Raw genomic sequence first — 25455 nt, forward strand, 5'->3', positions numbered from 1 at the left:
CTGTTTATCCTATTTTGGCACCTTCCCTAAACTGAACTTGAGTAGTTTTATTAAGGGCACCCATCTATGAACTATGTCAAACATGTTCTACCTGCCTCCTGATATAAATTACTATGAATTTGATATGGTAATTAATACTGAGACACTAATTTTGGGCAAAAAGCACTAATGACTTGTTTAAGACTTGAATCTTACAGCTGAGGACTTGCAACTCGACTTGGACTTGCCTGTCTTGACTCGGGACTTGACTTGGGACTTGTCTGTCTTGACTCAGGACTTGACTCGAGACTTGAATGCAAAGACTCAAGACTTGTGACTTGCAAAACAATGACTTGGTCCCACCTCTGCCTGGGGGTACTCTGGTTCAGTTTCGGGAGCTCGAATCCCTCCCCTCGGACAGCACGCCAAATATGCATAACCTTTACTCTGTTTATTAAATGTAAGTGTGAACTTGTGAAACATAGGCAAATCTGTATATTAAACCATAGTTGTAACGCTGAGTCAGAGGCGTGCGGATCCATTTGCAGCTTTTATTAGAATAACAGGCAGAGTGAAACAGGCAGTATTCAGTCAACAGCGTCACGTACAGCAGGGGTAATCCAAGGGAATAAACAGTGGCAAAGCGAGGGTCGGGGCAGGCGGCAGAGAATCAAACTAGTAAGAACAGTCTGAGGTAATACACAAGAGATGACACGAAAGGGGATAAACGCTCAGAAATGTAGCCAGGGCAATACAAGACTTCGCAACCATAGAGTGTCTGGGAGCTGCTTAAACAGGGAAGCTAAGGGGGAACACCTGTGCCGTAATCAGCCCCAGGTACGGGGTGTCTGGGAAATGTAGTCCATGAACATTAGTACTCGGGAGAGGGTGCCCTCCGGAGGCCGTCGGAGAGAGCCACAGAGGCCCGATTCGTGACAATAGTAATAACTGAATTGATTTTTTTATGGTCTAATCTGTCAATTCTTTCATCACAAGCAAAGTATAATTATTTTGTGATTTCATATATATTGTGATTTCATATTTCCAAATATATTTATGTTCTTAATATATATTAAGGGGGGATTGATTGTCTATCAATCTTAACATCAACTCATATATATAATTTTATAATGTATTGTAATTTACAGTATGTCAAATAAAAAATTTAACATTGTCCTCATATCATTGATAAAACATTGTATTACAAATATTTATAATGTATATTTAGATTTTTAAAAGACCTGAATATCAGACTTTGTCTATTTGAACATCTAAAAGAACTACATGAAACCTGATTACTATAACTGCATTCTCTTTTTTTCTCAGCTGTCATTGGTAGTCCACATTGAAACAAATATTTAAAATAGAGCTGCTGTGCTTTTTCTCCACAATAGTTACCAGTTGAGATAATCCATAAAGTAGCCTATCTGTCGATTTATTTTCACTGAGATGTCTATGACAGAGCATGCACTCCAGATTGAAAAAATAGATGATGAATCAACATACAAATGTAGATTAATTTTCATTAACCTTTACAAAAAGTAATGTGTGCAATTAGAACAAACCACAGAGGAAAACTTCTCCCTCTTTGATCAATCACTTGCAGTTAATAAACTAAATTCGATCAATAAAACTGGTTCTTTCCTTTTGTCAAAATCCTTTTGTCTCTGAAGATCTTATGGAGGGTTTCCATCTTTCATATGCTGATACACAGTGTGTTACACAATGTTCATCTACTGCTCTTCAGCATTGCTGATTGTCTGCAGAGGTTCAGACCATTGACTTCCAGCTGATATGATGAGTGCTAGTAAATGAAAGATCATGAAATTTAGATAATGAGCATTTCACTACATAACAGTTGAGAAAACAGGAGATTTACAATGCACTATTGCATTTTTTAAAACTGTGTGTGAGTGTCTACACATTAACCTGTGTGTTTTCTTTTATAGTAGATCAGTCCTCCAGCTGCCATAATCACCCCCAACACCACCCCTGCAGCACCAGTTATGAACTTATTCCTGTCAGACTCTGACAGCGATGAATCTGCAAAGTAAAATAAAATATTTAGTTTTTTTATGGAATGCACAAAATTCTTCTGCTAAGTCTAGAAGATGCCGTGAGATAAAATTGCCATTGATAACCAACAACCCAGTGAGTAGGAATTGTAGGAATAACTACTAAAATGAAAGAGTCCAACAGCACCAATGAGCAATAATAATATGCTGGCCTGAACAAGATTCCTCTGTGGTTGGTTAAATTGTTTAGGCTATGCAACAAACAAAATTTCCTTTTTAATCTTCTGAAACTAATAAGCAATATCTTCTGTACATCTTCAAACTAATATCTTCTGTAGGAATCAAAGTCTATTTCCAGATTCTTTGTAGTGCTGTGTGACTTTGGCTATTGTTACAGTAAGATGAAAAAAAAATAAGGGAACAAGTAGATTTTCTGTGGTCGTATTTTGCAGTATCAGCTCTGTTCTTACCCAAGTCATAGATCATGGGTTTATGGGAGCTGGCATGCTCCACCACACAGGAGATTTTCTCCCCAGGTTTAGGGAAGTATTCCAGGTGGGAGTGGATCTGGTAGTACCAGTCTCCATCAGCCAGCTCCTCGGTGGACGTTACATCAGTTGTCACCTCTTTATCATCTCTCATCCATGTCAGTTTGATGGGTTTAGGGTAGAAGTCATAGACACTGCAGATCAACATGGCTGGATTTTTACCACTGGCTTGTCTGACTGATCGGACTGTGACTTCTGGTTTTACTGTAGACATGATGACATCATTTTTGTGTTTCACATTGATTCATGCGTGTTTCAAAAAGTTTTTAGTGTTTAATGCATCTCACCTGTTTTTTCTACCTCAGGGAGGTATAGCTGCCCAAAGCGCTTGCAGTCGGCAATAGCTTTTTCAGCCTCCATGTGTAGCCACTCAGGTTTTTTATTAAAATCATCTGCCCATTTTATTGCGTATTCAGTGTAAGCAGCAACTTTATTCTCAGTACTGTTGAATCTCAGCAGTTCTTTTTTGTCATAATTGATTGAGTAGATAATCTCAACATTTTGTAGAGAACCAAGTACACGGCAGAGAACTAGGATGAATCCATAATGTCCATGAACTAAGAAAAAAGTAGCCAACAAACCATTAGAAAGTTCTATAATCATATATCTCCTGATACAGTCAGTTTTAATTGATTTTTTAAATTCATTTTAGCATACAGATTTTCTTATTGAAGTATGAACAGAAATTTCATGTAGAACTTTGTCATTATTATTAAAAACATACTATATCTTACCTGTTTCAAACAAAACGGGCAACAACAAGGCCAGGCGTATCACACGATCATACTGCATTGTGCATTCAGTGTTGTTTTACTGGCATGCAGATGGAATGAGCTTGACTGCAGTTACAGTAAATGCCAGCCCAGTTTGGTATCTCAACTCATCAAACTGGAAAACCAAGCTTCTGACTGACCTACATAACAACATGTGATTAAGTTACTTAGACTGGAACATTTTTCACAAGAGCTCAACTGAAAAAAAAAAAAAAGCGGAAATGAGAGTTCAGTGGGCATTTGCTGGCAAATAGACATTGTTTATAAACTCATTGTTCATTTGTTTGACTCCGATAGTTTTGTCATTTGGGTTTCTCCAACTGAGGACACACAGGAGATGTCAGGTCACTCTCTCACTCCAAAAAGTTTCAGATATACAAGTTTCTAAATTGCGGAATGTTTCTGTTGTTGCCCCAATACTTTACCCTTTGTTTGTTTCTTTCCTTTATTTTTTTATATTTTGCTGATAGGGAGCTGTCTGACTCTTTTTTGGAAAAATTTGACATTATATGCATTACCAACAAGTAGGGTGTGTAAATTTTCATTCTTGAAGTACATTCTGTGAATAAAAATGGACTCTGCAGTAGGCCTACCTGACAAAACCATCAATGTATCAGAGTAGAATAATATATTTTTTTAATATACTATTTGATTACAGTAAAATATGTCTCATTTTATTGCATTTATATTGATTAATTCAGGTGAATATGCTCTGCATATGATATTATCTAATTTTCTCATACCATTGTGTGACTGAACACTTAGGGCCCTATCATACACCCGGCGCAATGCAGCACCAGGCGCGACACAAGTGTTTTTTGCTAGTTTCAGCCCGACGCAGTTGTCATTTTCACGTCCTGCGCCACGTTGTTTAAATAGCAAATGCATTTGCGCCCATTTGTGCGCCCATCGGTGTGCTGGTCTGAAAACAAGACCTGTTCAGGCGCATTGCTGGCACGTTGTTATTTTGAGGCAACTGAAATAGACTGCGCCATTGACCAACAAAAACCTGGTCTAAAGTCTAGCGCAAATATATATATTTGCTCCTTTGACATATCCATTGAGGTGGTGGTCTATGAGTTCAGGAAGATGTGGGCACAGTCAGCGGCTTTCAGAAGGTTCATTCTTAACCGGTTTCGGCCTTCTTTACCTCTAAAGGGGTCTGGCCCGTCATGATCATATAGACAGGGCTAGTGAGCCAGCACTCTCCTGCTCCTCCTTTCGGGAGTCGAGCGCAGAAGATGATACCTCGATCCTGTGCCAGAGCGTTTTCTCAGCCTGGGTAGTAAGGTTGGGAAGCCTCCCCTGATTTCAGGGTATCTTCCAAGCAGGCGGTCCCACTGAACTCCACATGCTAAGTATGGGCTTCTAACATATTTGCATCAGTAAAAACCAATTTAGTTATATATAATTTCTAGTGGATGTGCTATACTTTTATTATTTATAAAGTGACCAATAATCTGGGACCAATGTTTTATATGTAGATTGATTTCTCTTCTCTAAACTGTTTCTCAAGCGGTTTTAGCTCTCATCACCACTGCTGCTGCGTGAATCTGACGTATCACAACACTACGGAGACCTGTTTCATAAAAAGATGCTAAGAAAAGTGGGGATTAAATTCCAAAACCTTACTTGAAATAATCTAACATCAATTGGGGCTAACATCAATTGAAATACTTCCATAAATGACTATTTAAGTTCATGCAATCTCAGTCATTTGTGCACGCTTATTCTTAAGCAGCCCTCAATGTTGATTATGGATCAAATCGATCCACCATGGAAAACAGCGAATATACAGTATCTGTGCTGTTTCATGCATTTGAGACGTTGTGTTTTCCTCAGTGCATTACTGACATGTGACAGGTATATTTTTCATCTGTAAATGTTAGAAAGTCATGAAATATATAAATTTTATCAATTTTTTCACTATTGTAATGGGTAAATCAAATATAAGCTAATACAGTACTAATTAAGCTCAAATTAGTTAATGTGTGTTTCTTATACCAGTTAAAATATAGTAATTTTCTTTATTTTAATTTTTAAATCAGTGATTTTAACTTTTAATTTAGTTATTTCAAACTTTTTGCTGTTTACAGCATTAACTTATATGAATATTGTCATTTTAAACAGCAATGTTTCCATATGACACTGCATCACAATATTTTATCTCGCCCTTTTTTGACTGCCCAGTTACAGTGCAAGTTGCAGTTGCTTTAAATATAAATCTACAACAAAACTTACGAAAAAATTTCATTTAACTTTTTAATTAAATTTCACTTTTATTTGAGAAAAATAAAAGAATATTTTAATATAATAAAACATATAATCTAATGTCACAAGTCCCTTTCCATAGTTCCATAACTCTAAATATTAAACTTGTAAACTATTGTCAATCAGGTAGTGTTGAAAAATACAAAATAAGTGGAGTATCTAATGCATCTACTATATACAATTCCAAAGTCACCACACTATATGCAACAGTATAATATTATATCATGTCTTATGAAGACTTACATCTATTGTACATTATTTCAGGTGTAACACATTACCTGCTGTGTATTACAATATAGAGCCCTGAAAACATAACTAAATTAACACTAAAATAAATTATTTTGTAACTTTAGCACATATGCAGCTTCACATGAGAACTAAAATAAAAGAACATCTACTATTGTCAATGTTATTGTATCAGTTTCCTTTGGCAATAAAAAAGACTCCCGTGGCGAGACCCAAGAGACCAAGAGCCAGACCAACTCCACAGAACACTAATGGACCATTGCTGGGCTCCGTTATCTCTACATCTGCACACAAAGACACAGATATTTGTGAAACTCATCATGTGTTTTAAAGGGGATTAAATGTGAATAATGAATACAAACCCACCCCACATTCTGGTTTGAGGTTGTTGAAGGGCTTTGTGCTCCACAGAACAGCTGTAAATGTCTCCTTCCTCTGGAATGAAACTCAGTCGAGAAAATACATTCAATGTCCCGTCTTTGTTGGGGTAATATCTGCTGAGAGTTGATTCATCTGTCACATTCACATTGTTCTTGGTCCACGAGACTCTGACAGGTGGAGGGAAGAATCCAGTCACATGACAGATAAGGGCGTTCTTGACATTCAACTGTGAATCACTTTTGGGATAAACTGAGCTCCAGGGGGGTTCTGGAAAAGATAGAAACCAGCAATCATAATATGACATTTCAATCATTTCAATAAAACATTCTTTGTTTATTTCTGTTTCTATCTCTTACCAGTTGCTTCAGATGAATTGATGTACACCTCTTTAAGCATATCAAAGATGGTTCTACAAATAGATGTAGCTTTTTTAGCATCCTCATACAGTGATGGAAACTCAATCTGGCCAGCAAAGTCAGGTAATGTAATGATTTCTTTCTGTTCTTTGAAGTCAATGTGAGCCACCTGTTCATCATCAAATTGGACGATGAAATCTTCTTGATCTGAGTCACCACATGCTTCAATTTGCCCATATTCATGATAACCTAAAATACAGGTTTAAAGGTTAGATTAAAGGTTAAAGGTTAGGTCAGTGGTCGAATTGTAAAAAAAAAAAATTCAGGGGGGATGGTTACAAAATGTGTCTCATTTTTAAACATTTTTATTTAATGTAAAATTAGCTTTACAAAATGAACTATGATTTATAAGCTGTTTTCCTTCTGGGGCCTGAAACGAGAGGCGGGGAGGGGGGTTGTCAGTAATGATAATTAAACAATATTTTCCTGAATATGTTTTTGTGTTGGCACCTTGACTGGTTTAGGCCTGTCATGAATAAATAAATATGACAATAAAACCGCCAGTAATTGGCAGCAAGTCCCTGTTTTACTAAACGATTAATTTAATCATTCAAATCAAACAATTCGTTCAAAACGGCTGATTCAATTAGAAACGAAATGATCTTTATGAATGGAACAGTGGAATATGGAACAGATGTGATTTTAGTCGTTTCTTGAAGATGGCTAAGGACTCAGCTGCTCAGATTGAGTTGGGCAGGTCATTCCACCAGGAGGGAACAGTTAATGAAAAAGTCTGTGAAAGTGATTTTGTGCCTCTTTGAGATGGCACAATAATACGCCGTTCACTTGCAGAACGCAAGCTTCTAGAGGGCACATAACTCTGAAGTAATGTATTTAGGTAAATGGGTGCAAAAAAACAAGGGGATGCCATCCCCCTCAATTCGAGCCCTGGCATTGTGAATATGTCTGATGTTTAGCAAATGTTTGAGATATGCAATGACTGATAGACGGTCTTCTGTCGATTTGTGCTACCCTGTCAGATTTTGCTACCTCCCATTAAAACAGTGGGTAATAGGCTACAATTCGACAACAAAAAATGCTACCTGTAAAATTATGGTTTATTAAGGTCTACACCTACCCTAACCCTAAACATACACTTACAGTAATACAAATACAGTTATTATGTGTTATATTCACGGTTGTGGCTAGAAGAGATACAGCTAGGAAACCAAAAATAAATAATTTTTTCTACCTATTAGATTGTGTTTTATTAAAGTCTACACCTACCCTAAACCTACCCTTACAGTAATGCAGAAACATTAAATATTGTTATTCAGCGTGAGAAAAGGATGCGATATTGATGTGCGCATGCGCAGTAAGCCAATGACTGATAGACGGTCTTCTGTCGATTTGTGCTACCCTGTCAGATTTTGCTACCTCCCATTAAAACAGTGGGTAATAGGCTACAATTCGACAACAAAAAATGCTACCTGTAAAATTATGGTTTATTAAGGTCTACACCTACCCTAACCCTAAACATACACTTACAGTAATACGAATACAGTTATTATGTGTTATATTCACGGTTGTGGCTAGAAGAGATACAGCTAGGAAACCAAAAATAAATAATTTTTTCTACCTATTAGATTGTGTTTTATTAAAGTCTACACCTACCCTAAACCTACCCTTACAGTAATGCAGAAACATTAAATATTGTTATTCAGCGTGAGAAAAGGATGCGATATTGATGTGCGCATGCGCAGTAAACCCCGGTAGGACCATCTGATGGGTAGGATAAAATGTCAGGACACCGGTAATCCCGTTAGCCACATTAGTATGATCACGTTGAGTTAACACGTCAACACGTGCTCTTGGTATTATATGCTGCGTCATGCCGTGTATTGGAGTTTACCTTATGTTAATATATTATCTGACAGTTGAGTATTTATTTGACTGTTTTAATCATTTATTAATACTTTGTGAGGTAGTTTGCAGTGAATACAGCATATAAAGTACCTAAAAGCCATACTCAAGTAAAAGTACCGATATCTTACCAGAAAATTACTTTGGTAGAAGTTGAAGTCACCATTTAGAATATTTCTTGAGTAAAAGTCTTAAAATATGTTATATTTATTGTACTTAAGTACGAAAAGTTTTTTTTTAATCTTAAAAGTACTTAAGTATTGAAAGTAAAAATAAATAAAAGCAAATAAATATAAATATATACAATTTTCATACACAGCTTGAGTAGCAAGATTGTGTTCAGTTTGAACTCTTTCTTCCATTTTGCAGTTTTGGGTAAGAAAAAGAAGCACTTTGTCTTTCGTTCTAACATAAGAAAACATTTCTGGAATCTGCATCTGAAATTGCATTTAGATGTATTTACACAATTTAATGTATCTCAGAGGGGACATGGATGCATTTAAAGTGGTCATATGATGCGATTTCAATTTTTCCTTTCTCTTTGGAATGTTACAAGCTCTTGGTCCATAACGAAGATCTGTAAAGTTGTAAAGACTAAAGTCTCAAATCCAAAGAGATATTCTTTATAAAAGTTAAGATTCAGCCACGCCTACCTAAATCGGCTCGTTCTAACACGCCCCCACATACCTATGTCACTAGATTTGAATAACGCCACCCAAATGTTCACGCAAAGAAAGAAGGCATAACTTTTATTCTCGCTGTAGTTTTGTTGTTTCCGCCGCCATGTCATAAAGACACTGTGTGCTTCGTTGTGAAAGCGAAACTACTTTGTTTGGTCTTCCAAAAGAGGACAATATCTGCTTCGTCATGCCTTGAGCTGATCCGTGCTGGTTGCTGAGGAAATATTACAACTTTGCGCTGTCGATAGCCGGATCGGCTTTCACCGTGGACGAAGCGGAGTCCAGCCCGGAGTCGTTACATGTCTTTCCGGACGCTCCTTCGACGAAATTGCCGGCCACGCCGTTCTCAAGCCCACCCGCCTCTGCTCACTCTAACCCTTCGGTCGTTCCTCATGCTAGCCCCCGGTCTCTGCTCACTGTAGGCCGCCGTGTGTGACGCTGTTTCGTTGTGAAAGCAGTATGACATTATAAGACATTATAATACATAATTATGTCCCCACTGGATGCAACGAATGCCTCATTTATAATGGGTTTCATTTAATCATCGCTCCGGCCTGACAGGGCATCATCACAATATGGTGAGGGGCGTAACATTTCCGTCTCACGCTTGAGGTATTCGGCCAATCACAACGCACTAGATAGCTGGCCAATCACAGCACACCTCGCTTTTTCAGACCAATGAGCTTTGTAAAAATTGACGTGTTTCAGAAAGGGCATAGAGGAGAAACAATAATGTACAGTATGTGGAAAATAATGTGTTTTTTGAACCTTAAACCGCATAAACACATTTCATTACACCAAATACACCAAATACTGTTCTTTTCAGCAGCATCATTTGACCCCTTTAACCTGCAGTTACAGATGCATAAATATTTTTTTAACATAAATGTTGAATACTGATATTTGAAATGATTTAAAACATGAAATATATAAAAATAGTAGAAATGTGAAATTAAAACCGCCAGTAGGTGGCAGCAAGTGACTGTTAATGGGTGAGTCATTGGCTGTGTTCGAAATCGCCCCCTATACACATAGGGCACAATTAGAGGGGACAGCCATTTTTATTGGTGTCCGAAACCATAGTGGACGTTCTCGAGTGCACTCATTCAATCCCACAATGCACCGCAAAAATGAGTGTACAACTGGTGCACGCTCGATGCCTAGAGAATACCCATGTTACAACTACAAATAAACCCATATATAATGGAGACTATAATGTTGATCAATGTAAAACCCATATATAATGGAGATTATGTGTAATGTTGATAAATGATAATGCTTATGCGTAATATGAAAATATAAAGTTATATATCAGCTACTCATACACACTCATGCTGCATAAACATTAAAGCAACAACAATAACAATTATTAATAAAAAAATAGGCCTATACCTCAATATATGCGCAGAGAAAACCGTTTTTAGGACAGACATAATATTGTTAAGATCACGGTTTTTAATACAAACAGGTGGCACAAAACAAAAAGTGTTACTTTTTCCATTTAAGTAGGTTACAAGATTTGTTGAAGAGCAAGGAGAATTTATGATAAAACAGTTTTATGGTTGTAGCCTACTTACTTTGGGCGTTAATGTAAAGCAAATGCCTAGAGAATACCCATGTTACAACTACAAATAAACCCATATATAATGGAGACTATAATGTTGATCAATGTAAAACCCATATATAATGGAGATTATGTGTAATGTTGATAAATGATAATGCTTATGCGTAAAATGAAAATATAAAGTTATATATCAGCTACTCATACACACTCATGCTGCATAAACATTAAAGCAACAACAATAACAATTATTAATAAAAAATAGGCCTATACCTCAATATATGCGCAGAGATAACCGTTTTTAGGACAGACATAATATTGTTAAGATCACGGTTTTTAATACAAACAGGTGGCACAAAACAAAAAGTGTTACTTTTTCCATTTAAGTAGGTTACAAGATTTGTTGAAGAGCAAGGAGAATTTATGATAAAACAGTTTTATGGTTGTAGCCTACTTACTTTGGGCGTTAATGTAAAGCACACAGACACCAATGAGTGTAATTCTTAAGAATCCTTCCATTTCTGTAAGTCAGTGAACAGCATTGGCTATCCAACAGCATGTCATCAGGTTTTCATTAGAAATGGCATGTTTTTTTTTTTTCTTCACTTACATCCTCCAATAGATTGTGTTGTCATTCTGTGACACAATAGTCTCTACGGAAAGACCTGAGTGGAAGGCAAGTGCTACAAGCATGTAAGGTATGGCAAGCTGTTTTAGCTTTAAATACACAAAGGTATTTAGAGATATCTCTAATTCAGTTTCGACTAGTCACAATTACTGTATATTTTAAGATATCTGAATTGTACCTGCTCCTAGTCGAATCTGCTGTTGTGTGACATGAGACTAAATTTACTCAGCTCCACCCAGAGCTCCTCCCCAACTAATGTTTAGTGCTAACTGCTAACAACATATAAGTCTGCTTTTGTTGTCACGGAGAGAAAAGCTACTGGATGAAGTGTTTCAGGAATTATTAAATAATATCTGGATGCATTCATATGGTTAAAGGTCTCCCGCATGCATGTATGTAGCGCTGTGTGAACGGACCAAATGCAGTGTAATGTTCAATAAAGGCAGAAAACCGCAAACTGCTCATCTGAATTTATTCTATATTTAGACATAATGAAGAACAATGGAATTATATGGAAAAATAGTACAAATAAATGCATGAAGGACAAGAACAATGCTTCATAATCAGATGCAGTCAAAAATGGTGAAGGCTGATTTTAAAAAGATTACAATTTAATAAAAGTTTAACTGGCATTGATGACATTTATGAGTAGGTTACATTATGGATTCTGGTTTACTTGTGTCCTCATGGCAGCTTGTTAATTTGTTAAAGTTAATTTGTAGCTTTTTATCTTACAATTCTGACTTTTTTTTTCTCCGAATTGTGAGATATAAACAATGCGAGTTATAAACTTTATAACTCACAATTTTTACTTTATGCGAGTTGCATTGTGTTTAGCTATATCTCTCAATTCTGAGAAAAATCTGAATTGTGAGATAAAAAGTCACTATTTATTTAGTTAGTTAGTTAGTTAGTGGCGGAAACGAGCTTCCATAGGAAATAGCCCACAAGGTGGGAGTATTGTATTGTATTATAGCAAGAGATCCATGATGATGATATATTTCATCATATATATATTCTTTTCACATTATATCAAATGTTGCAACAGCTACATGAGGCCTATACAGATCCTTAGCTAACCTAAAGGATAACACAATTTAATCCACAGCACACACGTCTCAACATTACGATATAGAATAGGACAAAAGCCTATCTGAGTCCTCTCTGTATAGCCTACCACTTTTACACATTCTCCAGCTACATTTTTATTTCCATACTTTTGAATTACTTCTGTATAAAACAGTTTAAAATGACCCAAAGACGCAGGACCTTTATTATACAACTCTTTGACAAAATGGCGGATGACAACCGTTTCCAAGGTAGGATTGGTTAATAAAATGTTTAAGGTGGGGCTTAACAAAGGTGCATTTGCATGCACATTTTAGATATCCATAAAGGAATTTTGACTAGTCACATTGTTAATTTCAGATATCTACATTGAAATTCTTCTTAGTCACAAAGCTAAATGCAGATATCTCCAAAGAAAGATCTTCCTAGTCAAAACTCATTTAAAGATATCTGCAATATGATTATGACTAGTCAAACACCAGTTAGCGATATCATAAATTATAATATTTACTAGTGTTAATTCAGTTAGAGATATCTCTAACTGAATTAACACTAGTAAATATTATAATTTATGATATCGCTAACTGGTGTTTGACTAGTCATAATCATATTGCAGATATCTTTAAATGAGTTTTGACTAGGAAGAATTCCAATACAAGATATCTCTTATTAAGTTTTGCCTAGTCAAAAATCCAATTCATGATATCTACAACTGTAATTTGACTAGTAATAAATTGCTTTCAGATATTTGCAAATGTATTTTGGATATCTTTAAGAAATTATGAATTAAAGATATCTGCAATATGATTATGACTAGTCAAACACCAGTTAGCGATATCATAAATTATAATATTTACTAGTGTTAATTCAGTTAGAGATATCTCTAATTTAATTATCACTAGTTAAATTGTAATTTGAGATATCTCTAACTAGAAATATGCCTAGTACAAAATCAATTATAGATATATTTAATTACAATTTCTACTAGTCAAATCTCTTTTGTAGATATCCGAAAATATTTTCCAATGGAAGTCAATGGAACAATATGACTAGTCATAATAGCATTGTAGATATCTCGAATGTATATTATGACTAGTAAAAATAACATTGTAGATATCTTCAATGCATATAATGACTAGTCATAATCACATTGTAGATATCTTAATTCCAATTACGACGAGTCAAAATTGCAGAATAGATATCTGGAATTGGAATTTTGACTAGTCAAAACTAAATTATGACTCGTACAGCAAGAGGTATATAAAGCTAAAGCGGCTTGCCATACCTGACTGGTTCAAATTCACAGTCCTCTGCCCTGTTAAACTCAGCCACTTTCAGTTTTAGACTAATAATATTGCCCCTCCTGCCTATTATGAGCAAAGAAATGATTTACACACATTTGATAGCCCCATTCATTTCAAGCCAATACATTTATTACACAGTTATGTTATATTATGTTATACAATCATTATATACCACTAGAAAATACACATAATATTCATATAAATAGATTAGTCTATGTGGAAATAGATTTTTTTCTTCACCATTATTTCTAAGACTTAACTGGCGCAAAATACAGTGCATCACAGATCACATCAGGTCATCTGTAATGTATCTGCTTGTTTTACACTCTTTGGCCACCAGGTGGTATTGAGCCAATGAAGCCTCTCCAGAAATGAACCCTTTTGTGAACCACTTGGCTGAAAAGCTTCAATGCTCCATGAGGCTTCATTTCGCCATCACTAACTTTTTTTTTTTTTTGCTGGCTTTGCCATGGCGCTGCTTTCGTTTCGTCTTATAGTTTGCTGTTGCTAACTCCACCCAGGCCACAAGTAAAATATGTGATGTATGCCGTAAAGCAGGTCGCACTCTTCCGCTGGCAGGGGATGGGCGGGGCTTTGTGTACCGACCCGAACACAAAACTTACAGTCATGGCCAAAAGTTTTGCAGTGACATAAATTTTGTGTTTTGTAAAGTTTGATGCTTCTGTATTTGTAGATTATTTTTTCCACATGTTTCTATGGTATACTGAAAAACAATGATAAGCATATCATAAGGTTTAAAGGGTTTTATTGGCAAAAAAATATAATGAGTCAATATTTACAGTGTTGACCCTTGTTCTTCTTAATCACTCTTGCTTTGTGACATGGTGCTCCATCATGCTGGAAAATGCACGGATCATCACCAAATTGCTCATGGATCATTGGAAGTCGCTCCAGCAGGATGTTTTGATACCATTCTTTATTCATGGCAGTGTTTATTGGGCAGAATTATGAGAGAGTCCACTCCCTTGGTTGAAAAGCAACCCCACACATGGATGGTCTCAGGATACTTCACTGTTGGCACAGCACGGGACTCATGGTAGCATTCACCTTTCCTTCTCCGAACAATCGATTTTCCAGATGTCCCAAACAGTCGGAAGGGAGCTTCATCAGAGAAAATAACTTTGCACCAGCCTTCTGCTGTCCAGCCCTTGTACTTCCTGCAGAATTTCAGTCTGTCCGTCAAAGGCAGCAGACAGGTAAAAATAAAATCAATTTAATGTTAATTTCGTGCTTTAATAGCCCTTCAAAAACCATGCATTTGCAAATTTTCTGCAATACTGTAAAAATGATATTTTATTATAAATTACAAACGTATATATTCTGTCTTGTCTTCTTGGTTTTGAAGATTCCTCTGCTCTAATGGTCTTTTTCTAGATTTTAGTGTCTTGGGTTTTGTCTATACAAATTAGTTTGAAAGCTTGCTGCCGATGATAAGGACAACAGACACTTTTTTTTTTCTTCGCCATTTATTTTACTCTTATTTTAACAAAACAAAATTTTGGGAATGATGTTCCACATGTTAACCACCAGAGGTCACTGTCACCTATATTTTGACTGTGCCTTTGCCATTATGACATTCATTGTTTTATGGATGCGTTTTCCAAAAGCATTGCAAACCTAAGTAGATTTAACTATTGCCACTAATGCTCTCTACAGTCTAATTACTGGTCTATACCTGGTTAAAGCTATAGGTTCTCATTCCATTTTGGTGCTTTTTCCTTATCTAGTCGTGTAGTCTGGAATCAGATGGTTGCTGTTTCTTCATGTGGGATCTTTGCATATGGATTATAACAGCTTGTATTAGCCTGCCTGTTTACAGTAACAGTATAAATGTATATTTAAAAAGTGTCAGCTGTTTTTCTGTGTCCTTAATAAAGATGAAGGTAAGACTATTAGTACAGTGATGTACGTGTTCTGACAATAAACTTTTGTCATTCTTTTTATCTTGAAACAAGACTGATGTTTTACAGTCAAGAGTGTGTCTTGTAGTGGTATCTATCAATTTAATTACTTGTGCATTACCTGTGGTTTATTGTGATGTTTTTATCAGCTGTTTGGACTCTCATGCTGACGGCACCCATTCACTGCAGAGGATCCATTGTAGAGCAAGTGATATAATGCTAAATTTATCCAAATCTGATGAAGAAAAAAACTCATCTCGGATGGCAGATTTTCATTTTTGGGTGAAGCTTTAAGATAATATACAGATCAAATTGTAAAATAAAACTATTGTTTTTTTTTGTTCAATATTTCATGTCCTCTTATTTCTGTATTGTGGTGTATTTGGATAATGTGTATTTGCAGTTACCTGATTAATGTAATGCATTATTTGGTTCTCATTCTTAGGAGTCAGTATTTAAGTCATGTGACGTGATGCTCATGCATGTTGTGACGTATGTGTTTTTTAACCTGATTATGGAGTAAAGCATGCTTCATGTCCTTTGTTGTTGGTCTGCCTCTTTAATACACTATTTGTTTCGTTTATATATGTTTTCATTTCTGCAGTAAAACCACAAGTCATTATCCAGTCAGCTGATCTGATGTGCAGTCTGGTGTGACTTCTACACCAAACTCATCGAACTGACGAGGTTGAGAGATGAAAAAGAGGTGACAGCTGATGTGACGTCCATTGAGGAGCTGGCTGATGGAGACTGGTACTACCAGATCCACTCCCACCTGGAATACTTCCCTAAACCTGGAGAGAAAGTCTCCTGTGTGGTGGAGCACGCCAGCTCCCATAAACCCATGATCTATCATTGGGGTAAGAACAGTTATGATGGAATTAAAGTGTTAAGAATAAATTACTATTAAAAACTTATTTGAAATGGGCAGAATGTCTTTTATTTTATAGATCCTTTTCTGGAGGACTTTGACAGGAATAAACTCATTACTGGGGTCGCAGGGTTGGTGTTGGGGGTGGTTATTGCAGATGGAGGTTTGATCTACTACAAAAAAGTACACAGGTTAGTGTTATATACTGTGATAAAGTAACATCATCCTTTTCTGTCAGATTGAGATGTATGTGGCTGGTTTAGCTGTAGGTGATTGGCTTTTACAGACTTCTAGCCTGTTTCTTACTTCTGCAAACAATGAGCAGCACTGAAGAGCAGCACACATTCTCACACATGGAACACAAGCCTGAGTTTGAAGGGGTCTCCAGAAGGTAGAAAAAATGTTTAAAACTTTTAAAGATCTTCAGACAAACTGATTCTTGTTTATAAAATGAACAATGATGGTCAACTACTGAATCACATCACAATGCACATGAACAGTGACACATCAGTGACAGATTACAGCTTATTATAGTTTGTTGTATTAAGTTAGGGGTCACTGTTTAAGTCAAGTCAAGTCAAGTCAAGTCTGCTTTATTGTCAATTCTTCCACATGTACAGCACATACACACAGAGAATTGAAATTGCGTTACTCTCAGACCCTTGGTGCATACAGATAACACAACAGTAGAACATAAATACAGATAGATACAGACTTTAACAGGCTTTGTTCATGCCCTACCATGGAGTCTGTAAGATTTTTAAATATTTTTGAAAGAAGTCTCTTATGCTCACGAAGACTGTGTTTATTTGATTAAAAATACCATAAAAACAGTAATATTGTGAAATATTGTTACAATTTAGGGATTTCACCTAGGGCGTCAAAATGGCTAGAAACAGCCCTGCATCAGATTGTTTTGATGTTAAGTTGATAGCAGACAAATCTAGGCTAAGTGAGGCTTTAAAAAAATGTATGACATATGCTTATCATAAGTTTGCCTTTCTCTCCTTCTGTCCATCAAAAGTTTTCTCCCACGCCCTGGGACTGGTGGCGTTGGCCTTTGATTTTAATACTGAGAGCATAATTTATGTAAGATGTTTGAATAGCTTTTTGAGTGCGGCTAGATTAAAAGGAGTTCCATGTAATGGAACAAAAAAATATATATATATAAATATATTTCAAACCTCCAATGAATTGGATAGAGTTGACAAAGGCAGAGAGGGAGGAAGAGTTTTGGAAAACACTATTCATTCATTGTGTGTGTGTGTGTGTGTTTTCTATGCCTGTTTGCTTTGTTTCTGTAACACTTTAACTCACTGAAATTGCACTTTCATCTGTTTCTCCATCTTTAAATGATGTTACTCCTTTTGATTAGCATGAGAGGACTGTGAGGTTATGTATTATATGTGTTGTGTGTATGTGTTATACTGCACATCATTACAACCAGTCACGAATGTCTTTTTTTCTGTGCGGCAGATCAGTTTAGTTTTCGTTGATTCATTGATGCATAAGCCAGATTGTTGGACAACTTCTTTGTTATCCTCGTACTGACGTAACAAGATGTGTTTGCTCTCTATATATACAGGGGTTTACAACATAGTGTGAAACAAATCTTTCTTCATTTTTCTAAGTTTAATACTTTAAAGATAAATATTGGCAATCTGTCCCTTACAATTCAGCTTTGCGTTTGCTCAGTTGTCTCTTGCAATAGTAAACATGGTAACTTAGACAGCCGTTCTCTATATATACAGGGGTTTACAACATAGTGTGAAAGATAAATATTGGCAATCTGTCCCTTACAATTCAGCTTTGCGTTTGCTCAGTTGTCTCTTGCAATAGTAAACATGGTAACTTAGACAGCCGGTTATCCTCTGAATAGGACGGATCTTCTTACCATCAGTAGTCTTGCAAGACTCCATGTGGTGTAAAAATGCAGACCCCTGCCCTTTGTGCATGGATGTGGGAGACTTTATGTACACTTCAGCATACTTATTATGGAAGTAATGTACTTTAAAGGAATATAATTACGTGTGATCTGAATGTTATGATTTTAGACACTGAAGATGAAAATGAAAATACACTATAGTTTACATTTATATGAAATGCAATTAGATGAGTTTCCTAATTCATAAATTCAATTAAAAACATTTAATTTGACATTATTACAAAGTACATTTTTTAAAGGTGTGTTAAGAAATGTAGCCACAGATATACTTGAGTGACCTTATTTCAGTAATATATCTGCAAGTACTGTTTTTTAAAATACTTATAAGTCCACAATGTAATTAAGCACACTTCTTTTTCACGGGTAGACGTCAATGATAGTGTCATCTAGACTTGTCTTCACTTTTGTAAATATGTGTCTGTGGTCATGAGAGAAGTTTGAATATTGTCTGATTTGTTAACTAATTCTTTTGAGTGAGATTTGTGGATCCAGTTCACAAAACCAGTCTGAATGATTTGTGCATGAATCATTTCAGTTCTTGAGTGCAACTTACTGACTCAATGATTTGGTCGCAGTGGTTAACATCTTACTAGAGTGGAGGACTAGCAGTGAGTAATGACTTAAATTTCATCAGCCTAAAATTCATATGGCTAAAACTAAAAATCATATGGCTTCAGAAGACTTGAAATAGAGCAAAATGGACCGCTTTAAGGATATTTTTGTGCTCTTTTTGAAGCTAAAAAAGCTTTAATCCCTGCTCATTGTAATAGCATGGAAAAGAACGACTAGCACATTATTCAAAATTTCTCATTTTGTGTTAGAAGAAAGTCATAGAGGTCTGAAACTTTTCAATTTTACAACAAAATTGTAAAGTTTATGGTCAGACCTTTTACTTGAAATGTGCTGCTCTCCAAAGTTTTTCCATTATAATAATATACATATAAAGACACATGCACACAGAATGGAGCAGGTGGAGGGCTAATCTAATATATCTGGGGGGTGGGGTGTTTCATTAGGTTGAGGTCTTTTGAATCAGCTCATTTGTAGCCTGTTCATTAAGCTGCTATACCTCCAGATGTGAAGTAGCCAACTGTGGGGACCCAATGAAAGAGACACTATGAAGAGCGAAAGGGGGGGCGACAGAGAGAGAAATGTTGAGAAAGCTGGAACGAGGTGGCGTTCAGAAAGAGTGAGTTGAAGGGAAAGTAAAAGACTGAATGACTGATAAAGGGAGAAAGAGTTACACTGAGCGTTCGCATGTGCCTGTATGTACACGTATGACGGAGAGAAAGAGCAAGCGCTGAGAGAGGTATGCTATGATGGTATTGTTTTTGTGACAGAGATCAGTGGCTGGCTGACTGTGCTTTATTTGCAGTGGGGCTGCTCTCCCAGGCTAATAAAATGTGAAGCTCCCGCTGCCTGCAGTGGCATGCTGTGCACAGCGGGAGGCAGGGCTTTTTTGTGTTCCCCTGCCTAAATTATGGAACCGTCAATACCCTCCCTGGATCCCGTCAATAGAACCACGCTTTGTGACTGATGGGAGACCAACTTCAAGGCTATCCTGAAAATAAGGAGAAAGGGAAAACCAGAGAGAGAATGAGAGAGAGGAAAAACCTGACCTGCTTTTTCCCAAATATGGTCTATATGCTTCGGCAGTCTGACATAGAAAGTTGTTTTTAGGATCGTCTGAGCCTTTGTGAAGACTGAGGTGCTCAATAGAGCAACAACCCATTGCTATCGTTTGCATTTCACTTTCTAAACCATGTGGGAGGGAACACACTGCCATCATCACTGTTGTTGCCTTGATCTGAATGGTGACATACCCTCAGGGTGAAGTCTGAGACATTAGACGCACTGTTGCTGTGTTAGCGTTAGCATGTATTCCTTTTGAAACCTGAAAGGGATTTTCCAGCGTGTTCGTAGACTCAGGGTGTTATCGTTTTGATGGAGGGGGATGGCTATGGAGGATATTTGTTGTGGATGGTAAGGCTAATTAGCAATAAGCAGACATTTGATGGGGATAATTATCCACAATTGGATATTGGAAATTGGAAATTTGATAAAAAAAAATACTGGAGTCATGCAAAATTAGCACTTTTGGTCTAATATACTGTATATACTGTAATTTTGCATGACTGAAGTATTTTCACTATATCTACTATATATTATCTCTATTATTAATTTAACATTTAGAAATGTATGCCAGTTTGTATTCTTTTTGTATTGAGTCAAGAGATCAATCTGTGATGTTTTGATCATCCTTAGTTCAAATTTTTTATATATAAATTGGTATAGAGGTCAGACTTCACCAAACTTGAACTTTTGTACATTCCCACACTCTCACATTCACTGTAATTAGGAATACTGTGAGCTTATATTGTAGATAATTGGTACAGTAGAAGTCAATCAAATAGCCGATTTAACCTTTTGGTGACAGTTCAGAGGAAAAATCTGTCAGTTCTTCTGGATCCCTCACCCCGAAGAATTCTGTAGAGCAGGAGAAACATCACAGTGAATTATTAAACATCAAGTACAGAAAAAAAAACAACAAGTAAATTTCATCTGTCCTCTCTCTCTCTATAACCATAAAAAGAAGAAAAAGTGAAACTTTTTCTTTTTCCCTTCAGTTTGGAGTTGGAACTTCAAGTCATTTTTGTGGCTGTTCAAACGGTTGGGAACACTAAGCATTTGCTGGATTCCTGTGTGCGCATTCAAAAGCTGCCTCCCTCAGAAGTGCCACCAAGCAGCATGCTAGCGCGGGAACCTCGTGCAGCGCAAGGATTCAGATATGCTAATTGATCAGCGGGGTAGCTCTGAGCATCGCTGCAACCTGCTTTAAATAGACAGCAGTTTCCCCTCTGTATTCCCCCAACCTCCTTTCCTTCTTCTCTCCTTTTCTCCTTCGTCCTCCCCTCTTCAGAAATATCCTCCTCCCCTCTCACACTTGCCCATCTCCTTACTTTCTCTCACTTTCAGTTTAGCATTGGAGCAAACAGCAGTAAATTAACAAGAAGTGGTGATGAATTGACTTTTGGGCAAAGCGAATAGGAAGAGAACTAAGGGAGAAGGACAATAAAAATGCAGAGGCTGTTTGTCTGAGAGTGAGAAAGGGCCTCCGCCGGCTCTATATGGCAGCTACAGCCGCATTAGTGCTAAGTCCTGTGCGCTTCTTATTTCTCCTTGTCCGGGGCTCATGCTGAGCAGGAACCTGAGCTGATTGGGTTTCATTCACATATCTCTGAGTCGGCAGTAAATTCGGCCGAGGGTTCCTTGAGAGGCCCCCTAGACACCTCAACTCCAGCTGGCTGAGTGCGATTGTTGAGGAGCTGAGGAGTCACGTTGGGGTCATTCACTATGGTACTACTAAGCTAACTTGTCTCGCTCCTTTCTCTGTCTCTTTCTTCCTCTTCTCTTTCCTCGCTCCCCTCCTGCAGGTTGCTAGGGCCTGGTATTTGCTCTCCGTGGCCGGGCTGTAATGACAGCCGCGGTGCCCCTGCTGGCTCTCGGCTAGCATTTCTCTTTGTACTGCTTGTGGTTATTGGGAGTGAGAGGGCAAGAAAGGGTGATGGCTTACAAACACACGCATAATTGCACATTCACACATACTCCGCATTCACAGCTTTTGGACCAAATTATATAGGAAGTGAAACATGCCCATTGGTATCATTTAGTTAGACTATTATATTCAAAAAACACTACGTTTGAATGCTTTAAGCATTCAATTCTTCTTCTATTATTTGTAATAAAATGTGAATTATATTTTAATTCATATTTTAATTTCTAATCATATATATATATATTTGTCTCACTTAAAAGATTCAGATCATCAAACAAATTTTAATATTAATATAGGCAACTTCAAGGCTATCCTGAAAATAAGGAGAAAGGGAAAACCAGAGAGAGAATGAGAGAGAGGAAAAGGGAATGAGGGTTACATACGTAACCGAGACGTTCCCTTTGAGTCGGTCACTAAGAGTCACGTCGTTACTGACGAATTGGGATCCCTACCAAAGCGCCATGGATGCTGCCCCTTCCAGTGTCCTGTGCGAGCCACTTGCGCCCCTTTGTGGTGTAGGCTGGGGCTCGCAACAAGAAGACCAGTCACTGTTGTCATAGCACTACCCACTCAGTGAGATTGGATAACACTGGGAAAACATACCTGTTCCACTTGGAACAGGAATGTTGCAGAAGCCTCATCCTTCCCGAAGGAGGTTTCGGAAGCACTTACACATATGAACATCCGTTTAGGTGCGTATGGAAGATTAGAGGCGATTGTAACCCTCTTGGAAATGGCAGAAGTCTGCCGGGGAAACACGGGCTCTGAGGCTATACCGTGGACTTTACACATATGGGAACCACTTAGGCCTCTACATATGGAACCCAGCCCTCTACCGGTTTTTATGGATTCATCGAGTGAGGGCCTGGCGCTGGACGTTCCGCCACGTCTGGCTGCCGAGGGGATGGAGGAGCTTGACAGGGTCTACAGTACAGACACTCTGGAGCAGTTTTAGTAAGCCGACACTAAACCGGGGCCTCTCAGTGCCTCTACCCGTTTGAGGTGAGAACACAGGAGGATACCAGCTCCACACGAAAGCTTTAGAATCTAGTGAACGTGTTGGGGTCGCCCAGCCCAGAGGGTATAGAGGAGGGCCGGGGAGGATTTAACCTTCTTCTTTAGACAGCCTTCGCTCCAACCCTTGCTGCAAAAAGGAAAGCACAACCCTGATCGGGCATCTCCGGGGGTCTTCTCGGTGAGAAGAACACCACTCGACGAACAGGTTCCACTTCAAGGCGTAAGCGTTTCTCGTAGACGGTGCTCTTGCCGAAGTGATGGTGTCAACTACCTCTTGGGGTAGGTCACCTAGAACCTCCGCATCCCGTCCAGGGAACAGACATGAAGTTTCCAGAAGTCTGGACGCGGGTACCACAGGGTGCCCCATCTCTGAGTCAGTAGATCCTTCCTCAGAGGAATCTGCCAGGGAGGGGCTGTCACGAGGAGCATTAGTTCGGGGAACCAGGTCAGAGTGGGCCAATACGGTGCCACAAGCAGGACCTGCTCCTCGTCCTCCCTGACCTTGCACAGCGTCTGTGCGAGAAGGCTCACTGGGGGAAACGCATACTTGTACAGGCACCGCGGACAGCTGTGTGCCAGTGCGTCCGTGCCGAATGTTCCCTCGGTCAGGGAGTAAAACAACTGGCAGTGAGAGGTTTCTGGAGAGGCAAGCAGGTCTACCTGAGCGGCTCCGAAACGTCTCCAAATCAGCTGGACCGTCTGGGGATGGAGTCTCCATTCTCCCGGGAGCATAGCTCATGAAACATCGTCGGCCGTACGGTTGAGCAGACCCGGAATGTGAATGGCACGAAGTGACCTCAGACCCTTCTGACTCCAAAGGAGGAGGTGGCGGGTGAATTGCGACAACCTTGTCGGTTGACATACGCAACGGTCGCTGTGTTGTCCATTCGGACCAGCACATGCTTGCCTCGTAAGCGCCCTTTGAGACGGTTCAAGGCAAGGCGCACCACTAACAACTACAGGCAATTGATATGCCAGTGCAGTTGGGGGCCCGTCCACACCCCCGACACTGCATGCCCATTGTACGTGGCTCCCCAGCCGGTGGTGGAGGCATCAGTGTAAACCACAGCATGCCTGGAGACCTGTTCTAGGGGCACTCCTGCCCGGAGGAATGCAAGGTCTGCCCACGGGGTGAAGGTTTGGCAACAGGCCAGTGTAACTTGGACCCGGTGAGTGCCGCATTGCCACGCCCACCTCGGGACTCAGCCATGAACCCAGTGCTGAAGCGGTCTCATATGAAGCAGCCCCAGCGGTGTAACTACCGCTGCAGCTGCCATATGCCCCAGGAGCCTCTGAAATAATTTCAGTGGGACCGCTGTCCTGTCCTTGAATGAATTCAAGCAGTTCAGCACCGACCGTGCACGTTCCTCTCTGGCGTGCTGTCTGTTTGACCGAATCCAACTCCATACCGAGAAAAGAGATCCCCTCCCAGGAGAGTTTGCTCTTTTCCCAGTTGACCTGAAGGCTCAACCGGCTGAGGTGCAAAAGCACCAAGTCCCTGTGTGCACACAACTGATGCTGAGACTGAGCTAGTATGAGCCAGTCGTTGAGGTAGTTGGGAATGCGAACGCCCTGTTCTCTCAGGGGAACAAGGACTGCCTCTACAACTTACGTGAAGTCATGGGGCGACAGGGACAGCCCGGAGGGCGGGACCTTGTACTGATATGCTCGTCCTTCGAACGTGAACATCAGAAATGGTCTGTGGCACGGAAAGGTCGATCGCTGCAAACCAATCTCGGGGACGGATGCACCCGAAGATGCGTTTCTGCGTCAACATCTTGAACGGTAACCGGCACGCAAGACAGGAGCATCGGCCGCCTTTACTGTCTTGAAGCGGATGCCACTGAACTTGGGGGGATGCCGGGCGAACTGAATCGCATAGCCGAGGCTGATGGAGAAGAAGAAGCCAACGAGACGGGTTGGGTAGCGCTAGCCAGGCACCCAGATACCGTGCAAGCGGGACCAGCGGGACCCCTCATATCAACCAGACACAGCCAGAGATGGCGCTCCTGGACCACCAGTGTGGACATCGCACGACCCAGAGAACTCGCGCCATGACCTGGTGAGCTCCTCATGCACCTCTGGGAAGAAAGGCACCGAGGGGGGGGGGGCTGAGAACACAGCGCGAGCCACACCGAGAAATCAGTCGTCCAACCTCGAGGGCCCGGGACGCAGTGGAGGTTTCCACTCGAGCCCTACACTCTCGGCGACCCAGGAAAACATAGCCAACATCTCTGGATCCGATTCAGGCCTTGCCACCGTCCTGGAGGGCGGCAGCGCAGCCGAATCTTCCTCTCCAGAGAGCTCTCCATCCGATGCAGTGATCGACATCCGGTCGTCGGGAGGAGCACCGAAGGATACTGTTGGTTCGCTCTCAGGCCTTGCCACCGTCCCGGAGGGCGACAGCGCAG

The 25455-nt window shown here is 39.2% G+C and overlaps 2 protein-coding genes and 1 pseudogene across 2 annotated transcripts; 1 reads left to right on the forward strand and 2 right to left on the reverse strand.

The window, feature by feature from the left end:
• Positions 1-1616: 1616 nt before the first annotated feature.
• On the reverse strand, positions 1617-3449 carry LOC107555111 (rano class II histocompatibility antigen, A beta chain). The gene is made up of 5 exons (XM_016237809.1): positions 3277-3449; positions 2830-3099; positions 2465-2746; positions 1909-2022; positions 1617-1783 (listed from the first exon to the last, which is right to left on the reverse strand). The coding sequence occupies exons 1-5, from the start codon at positions 3332-3334 to the stop codon at positions 1713-1715; spliced, it is 795 nt and encodes a 264-aa protein (XP_016093295.1). The 5' UTR covers positions 3335-3449; the 3' UTR covers positions 1617-1712.
• A 2518-nt stretch (positions 3450-5967) lies between these two features.
• On the reverse strand, positions 5968-11259 carry LOC107555112 (H-2 class II histocompatibility antigen, A-K alpha chain-like). Its single transcript, XM_016237810.1, has 4 exons — positions 11192-11259; positions 6570-6818; positions 6199-6480; positions 5968-6116 (listed from the first exon to the last, which is right to left on the reverse strand). The coding sequence occupies exons 1-4, from the start codon at positions 11250-11252 to the stop codon at positions 6004-6006; spliced, it is 705 nt and encodes a 234-aa protein (XP_016093296.1). The 5' UTR covers positions 11253-11259; the 3' UTR covers positions 5968-6003.
• Positions 11260-12655: 1396 nt separating this feature from the next.
• Positions 12656-21270, forward strand: LOC107555096 (H-2 class II histocompatibility antigen, A-S beta chain-like; annotated as a pseudogene).
• The last annotated feature ends 4185 nt before the right edge of the window (positions 21271-25455 follow it).

This window comes from Sinocyclocheilus grahami, unplaced genomic scaffold (assembly GCF_001515645.1).
Source record: "Sinocyclocheilus grahami isolate Dianchi unplaced genomic scaffold, SAMN03320097.WGS_v1.1 scaffold525.1, whole genome shotgun sequence".
In the NCBI taxonomy this organism is placed as follows: domain Eukaryota; kingdom Metazoa; phylum Chordata; class Actinopteri; order Cypriniformes; family Cyprinidae; genus Sinocyclocheilus; species Sinocyclocheilus grahami.